General features: G+C 30.2%; 1 protein-coding gene across 1 annotated transcript in view; it reads left to right on the top strand.

The window, feature by feature from the left end:
* Nucleotides 1–5,214: 5,214 nt before the first annotated feature.
* LOC100163500 (FGFR1 oncogene partner 2 homolog) overlaps nucleotides 5,215–7,506 on the top strand; it is a 5,761-nt gene continuing 3,469 nt past the window's right edge. Inside the window, exons 1-3 of the mRNA XM_001948070.5 lie at nucleotides 5,215–6,071; nucleotides 6,517–6,765; nucleotides 6,838–6,984. Coding sequence (XP_001948105.1) covers nucleotides 5,937–6,071; nucleotides 6,517–6,765; nucleotides 6,838–6,984 — 531 coding nt within the window. The 5' untranslated portion in view covers nucleotides 5,215–5,936. The remainder of the gene's footprint in view (nucleotides 6,072–6,516; nucleotides 6,766–6,837; nucleotides 6,985–7,506) is intronic.

Raw genomic sequence — 7,506 nt, 5'->3', positions numbered from 1 at the left:
ATAGGTACTAATAGGTATACGCAGGCTGGGCAAGTTAACTATTTTTTTTAACTCGTTAAGTTAAGTTAATTGGGAAAATGTAAAGTTAAGTTTAAAGTTAAAAGTTACTTCCTTTTTTTATTTAACTTGTTAAAGTTACAAGTTAGTTGGAAAAAATAAGTAACTTAACTTAGTTAAAAATAATTTACTTTTTTTTTTCATATAAAACTTAAAATTACGCCATTTACACCTCATGTTAAAGATCTACAAATAACATAATATTATAATGTAGGTCTTTATATCTTAAAAAAATGTATTTTGTTGTAAGTACTTATATATTATGAAATCCAACAAAATAATTTTTTGTTCAAAAAAAAAACATGTTTCTATATCACTTAGAACACAACGATTATTATTAGTTTTGTTTATTTTTTACATAAAAGTACATTATATAATTGTAATGCAATGTAATCCTATTTATCTGTTGTTTTCTTTAAGACAATGCTTCAATAGTAGTTATTTAATTAATTGGTATAATATTTGTAAATTATTGAATTTAACTTCACCTACTATAATTATTAATATTTAATAGTAATAAATCCATGTATAAGCTATTAAAATACAAATTAAAAAAACATCAAAGAGCACAATATTTTTCCGGTAGTCGAGTTCTAGTTGATAAGTAACTTGTAAATTAATGTAATTTTCGTTAGGATTAAAACTAATAAATCCTTGAATACAACATTTAAAAAATACAAATACAAACTCTGTATAATAAAAATTAACATTATTTATTGGTAGGTAATATATTACATAATATCTATAACGCACAGGTCATAAGAATATTGTAGAACATTTTAATGTAAGATGCGTGTTATTTCAGAAATGGTATTCATACGGTAATGCTTGAGGTTGCGATTACGATACACTTTGCATTGTTTTCCAAATTTAGCTACGCGATACTCGTCTTATAACATACCTACATTGAATTTTTTTAAGATATTAAATTTTAATGTCATTTAAAGATTTTTGGAGCATTTTGAAGTTTTTTCTAAATTTAAACTTTACATTTTTTTTTAAATTTGCACATGTTTTAATATGATTTTATATTAAATATATTATTATCTATAAAGTCTAAACCTATAGGTAGGTATAGAAAAAAATAATAGTTAATTTTCAGATATTATGACCTGTGCGTTATAGATATTATGTAATATATTACCTACCAATAAATAATGTTAATTTTTATTATACAGAGTTTGTATTTGTATTTTTTAAATGTTGTATTCAAGGATTTATTAGTTTTAATCCTAACGAAAATTACATTAATTTACAAGTTACTTATCAACTAGAACTCGACTACCGGAAAAATATTGTGCTCTTTGATGTTTTTTTAATTTGTATTTTAATAGCTTATACATGGATTTATTACTATTAAATATTAATAATTATAGTAGGTGAAGTTAAATTCAATAATTTACAAATATTATACCAATTAATTAAATAACTACTATTGAAGCATTGTCTTAAAGAAAACAACAGATAAATAGGATTACATTGCATTACAATTATATAATGTACTTTTATGTAAAAAATAAACAAAACTAATAATAATCGTTGTGTTCTAAGTGATATAGAAACATGTTCATGCTTTCTTTTGGTTTTTTTACTATTATTTTAGACAATTTACAATCTGTATTACATGACACAAAAAGTAAAATAGATGACTGACCTAACACTATATATACATACATAAAAAATAACACATGAAGCACAAGGTGAGGGATATCATCCAGCGGTGGAATGTTCATGTTTAACATTATTAAAATAGGTATATGAGTATAATATAAGTATATTATTCATAAGCGTTCACATGGGTGGTCAGGATAGACAGTTGACAGTTGACTAGGAACTTCATGAAAACTTTTGTATTTTAGGTGTGCAACAGTATACCTACGTATATGATATAGATTTTAAGTGAAAAATAAAAGTTACGTATGTTAAGTGACGACAAACAAAATTTATCCCCACGAATATAATATTATAATATAAGCATTGTAATAAAATATATACGCACATTTTACAGTGCCCCTAAAAAGTTTCAGATCGAGTCTGGGCTTGACCGTCTTGCCTCGTGCACACGCCCATGGACATTAAATATTTAAGCATACCTATACCATTATAAAATATTATAATTCAAAATGATGAATAATAATAAAATTATAGTAAAATAATAAAATATATAATTGTAAAATATTGAATACCTTTATCTAGAGTATAAACTACGCTAAAGCCTAAATCGGGTGTATGTAAAATATAAAGATTAATAATAATACATAACAATATATTGTTTTAAATACTTCGCGCAAACCTAAGGTGTTACCTGGCGATTAGTATACGCAAATAAGGTACGTATTAAATTGGTCGTGGTGAAACGAAGACAGCTTTTGGATTGTTCGAACTGGCGCGGTATTCATGACAAATAAAATTGTATTTGTCATGCGTATAATAAAATTATTATATACATCGCGCCTTTGGTAGGTAGTAAACGTATAATATACATCTACGTTACCGGGTTAACCTGATTTTCCGTGAAAATAAATAATTAATTCAAGTCTAAAAATTAAATTTAAGCCCTAAAATAATATGAAAACAAACTTATGCGTAAACGGTGAAACCTAGGCTACCTAGCTGTATAATTGCACACGACTCCGCCGAAGAAACAGTTATCTTCATCCATCTACATCTCGTTCCGAATTGAAACTAGAAAATATAGAAATATTTAATGAAAATAACCTAAACGTAACAAAATGTGGGAGTTCGTGTTATATTATAATATTATACAGCTTAACGAACTGTTCGTCTATTGTTCGCTTATTTTAATATTTTGATCACTAAAATTATTAGAAAGTGAATCGCGAGGTGAATCGTCTCCGCGGAATGTCGCCAATTGTCGATTGCCATAGATGACATAAATATATTATAATATAATAAATCCATAGAACTTATCCTCAGTATACAGCGTGTCCCACCGATATCTGACATAATATGCCATAACTTTTGCTATATACCTACTCAAAATTTTAAAGTTTTATTTTTATATCTAATTTATAGTCAATCGCGTTACATGTATAAGTATAATATACAAAAAATTATTTTTATTTTTAATAAGTACCAACTGAAAATAAAATTTTTAAAATTTGATTTAAATATTTTGGATAAATTCAAAATAGCCGCAATCTGTGAATCTGATTATAAGAACAATTTTGATGGTAAAAACATTTATATAAGTTAAGTAGGTAGTTTATTTTTTAGATTTTTTTAATATTTATAATATTTTGATTAAATTATTTTGCGATGTAATAACTTTTTTAAAATATTATTTTTGGGAATTTACTGACATGAGTATATTTCTTAATTTATTTACTAATCAGTAATCACATAATATTAACAATTTTTATCATACGTTTAAGTACCATAATTTTTTTTTTTCAGATTTTTCTGTTACATCCCATAAGAAATATAATATATTATAGTTTATAATTTATGGACCATTCATATAGACCATAAGTCTATTGATAAATCATATGTTTTTTTACAGAAATCTATATGATCTGTAATATATTCTGGTTTTATATTTCAGGTGGGTTGTTCTGAAAAAATTAAATAAGATAAAAATGCGTATTTTTATGGTTTTAAATATAAAAGCTGTGAGATGATGGATATGGATTTCGTGAGAAATCTAGAGGTAGGTACTAGAAAACTGAGATGAGTGTATTGAACGAAATAAATTAAAAAATTGATTTTCACAACAATTGCTTAAAAATTAATTTAATTCAAATTATGAGATGAACCTTATTAGATCATTTAAATTTTCCAAAACAAGTCCCCAGTTGTTGGTCGCATGCCAATTTTAACCATATAGGTACTATAGAGTACTAGATCACAAGTTTATAGACATTCTATAATGCATTCTCCTGCCGGTGGGCCTAGACACTATTGGGGGAGATATATTTCTCTTTAGTAATTAAATTACGAAACCAATATTATAAGTTACGTAGGTAGGTACTATTGTCCAATACTCGACTATCGGAATTTAAATTAAAGAATGTGATATACTAATATACTTAAGTAACCTATATCGATCTATCCTAAAAAAAAAACTTAACCTAGGTATGTACTATTAATATCACAATAATACAATATTAAAAAGTGAAATGTGAAAATTTGAAGTAAATGTCCTATAGGTATATCCCGAAAAAAACCCCAAAATAAAACGTGCGTTTGCGGTAGCTGGTAGGTATTAACCCAAATGTTTAATACCCGTTCCCCGAATGCATAGTAAATGTATGTATCACATATTGTTATAATATGTGATAAGTGACACATAAATTCACTATGCATACTCTATTTAAGTGGTATAATGATTATACTATAATCTGAAAATAATATAAATCTATAAATAATAAAGGAATAATATTCTCGTAGAATAGTCTGATTTTTGTATAGATTCCTGTATTACCTTTGCCGTGATCAATGGACGCAGACGCGTGACGAAAAATTAGTATGTGTGCGGCTCGTGCGGGAAGGCAATTTCAGTCTCGTGCCGCACACGTCGCCCGCACTGTATAAGAAAAACGATTCTGAGCGGAGAGAAAAACATTGTAAAATCAATACATTCATCGTCCCACTCAGAATCTAAAATAATTATACAGATGATTTTTTAAGCATGCTCACTCCCATTTTCTCTTTAATAGTACATTTATAAGTATGCCTAAGATGCTTAACCTGTTCTTTATAATCAACCTACTATCAGGGGTACGAAACTCCGTGAACTAGCCGAATCGGGCGATTGTGGCCACGGTTAAAGATATACCTTATATATATTATTAAATCGTGGGAATGGTAATCAAGCCGACCCCGCGTAACGTATCCAGTCATAGTCTTGGAACAGTTTTCATAATATTGGTAACCATGGGTCTAACATCATGTTGGTGCGTGGAACCATTTTCATGTTTTTCGTAGGTTTAGACTTCAGATCTAGGTAACCAAGACCCTAATCAGCTGATCGAGTTTCGCTTCTATATTGTTTCTATGCTACTATTATAGTCCACAGATAATATATAAACATGCCACCAGATCAACCACCCACGACAGCTGATGCATGGTAAACTCCATGACAAAATATATACCTTGTAATATCAGCGGCATACCTATTTACTTTTTTTTCGCGTAAATTTATTGTAATAATAATATTGAAAAAAACAATGTCGTGATAACAGTTAACAAAGTTTACAAAATACAGGATAGTGGATACAGATACAGAATACAGTTTTAAGATTTGCACTTTGCAGCTGGGTACTGACCAGTGACAACTTACTAGACAGTTGTAGTTGCGAGGTAGAGACGCATTATATAGTACGATAGTTTTACGTTAGTACTCAGTGTGCATTCAATATCACAATACAATAATTGTTAATTGTCGTGTTTACGTCCGTTTGTTATTCGCATACGACGAGCCACGAGCACTATAAAACAATATTATGTCATAAACGTATCTACATACGTATTGTATAATGTATATTATAATATACCCATAATATTATTAAAATATTATGTCAAGACTGGAATTTTTCGTGCCGCCTATCGTTGCCCCACTCCGGCCTAGACATTAAGTGTCCGCCACCTACTTGACTGCCTACGCTCGCGTATTCCATTTCAGACTTAAAATATAGTTAATAGTCATAGATCTTAATCGTCGGTTCATGGTTGTGGTCTCTGTCGTGTGTTTCGTGGAGTTCGGACATTTTCGTCAATGGCATTTCGAGAAGATGTACACACGTCTCGTCGTATCGTAGACGTCCACCGAGAACCACGAAGACATTATTAATACGATATCGTCGATATTTTCGTATTACATCGAAACTTGCAGGTGTCTATCTACCGGCTTCGGTGCGATGTCCGTCACCGTACAGCAGATATTGTCCGACGCCAAGCGATTGGCGTCCAAACTCAAAGAACACGACACAGCAGCCGACGCGTTATTGTCCCAAGCCCAGTTCGTCTACAAGAAGATCGACGCTATGAAACAAGTAACTAGATCATAACTATATTATTATTATGAAGGTGTATACCAAACAATGGGTCCCCGCATTGATAGACTTTGGGTTGGTGTCTGGTGATGGAGCTTCAGACTCCCTCACCACTATATGAATTAACCTTACAAATTTCAGTTATACAAATTATTTTTAGTCAGCTCTGAAACATCTAGAATTTTTCATAGATTCCCCCTAGGCCGTTTATTAACAATATCTTATTCCCATAATTTTAGAGTTACTGAGTTTACAAAATAAGAATTTAATGCAAAAGCTTATGTATAAATCTAATATTCAATAGATACATAACAAGTCTCCAAAGCAAAATTATACGTGATTCCAAATATTAAATCTTAAGTCCGTCTATGAGTACCAGTTGTCATTTTTATCCAGGTCTAGTGCTTACTGATAATTATAACGTTTTTCACTGTTGCTTATCTAGTATACAGATGATTTGTCGGAACTCAACGACATGGAAGAGGGAGGTCTGCCACATGAAGAACTGGTCAATTCGATACGCACCGAGAGTCGGCAGCTACAAGAGATTGTACGAGAAAATCGAATATTAAGAGCAATGGTCGCTGAGCACCAGACTGCGCTTGAGATGATCATGAGCAAATATAGATCACAAGTTTCGCATCTTGTTGCCCAAACTAGTGCCGGCCAGCTTGTTAACAATCTCACAGCGAAGGTAAAATTAGTCATACTTGATGTTCAAGGAATAGGTTTATTAAATTAATTTTCCTAATTTCTTGTCTTTCAGACGATTGAAGAGAAAAATGCGTTGATCATTCAACAGGAAGAACGTATCAAAGAAATGATGGCTGTCATGAGTCTTGCTTCTCGTTTAGAGGCTGAAGAAGCTAGTAAAAAGGAAGAAACTATTGGCAGGTTACAAACTGAAAACCAAGTACGTGTAACTTAGTATTTTATTTTTTTTAAAACTAAATTGGCTTTGTTAATTAAGTGTAACTCATACTTTAATCATTATAATATGTAGTAGAGATAAACTACAGCTGTTTAATAACTGTTTTGACCATGTTTCTATTTTTAAATTATTGGCACTATTTTTCTTGTCTTAATTTTTTGCTTAATTAATTATTTTTTGTACAAAATAGTAAATTAACTAACATGCTTGACTAGACTTATATTGTTGGTAGGTATTTGTTTACTCTGGAATTTTTTCCTTTCAGGTTAAGAAACGATTTATTAATATTGTTTGAATCAGTGGTTGATTTGGAAATAAAAGAGAAGGGGGACTCTGCTGATGTTGGATAAACGAGCGTTCCACACAAAATTAATCGTCACATTGCTGTGGAGAATACTACAGTGGATTCCACTTAGTGTGGACATGTTGAGGCCAAACTCATTTGGCCACATTAAGGGGTCGGCCATATAAACCAAAAATAGTTGGCATACTTTGGAAATGGGA

The sequence above is a fragment of the Acyrthosiphon pisum genome, chromosome A1 (assembly GCF_005508785.2).
Source record: "Acyrthosiphon pisum isolate AL4f chromosome A1, pea_aphid_22Mar2018_4r6ur, whole genome shotgun sequence".
Lineage (NCBI taxonomy): Eukaryota > Metazoa > Arthropoda > Insecta > Hemiptera > Aphididae > Acyrthosiphon > Acyrthosiphon pisum.
Note: the sequence above shows the minus strand (reverse complement) of the source record. Positions and strands in the feature narration are given on the sequence as shown.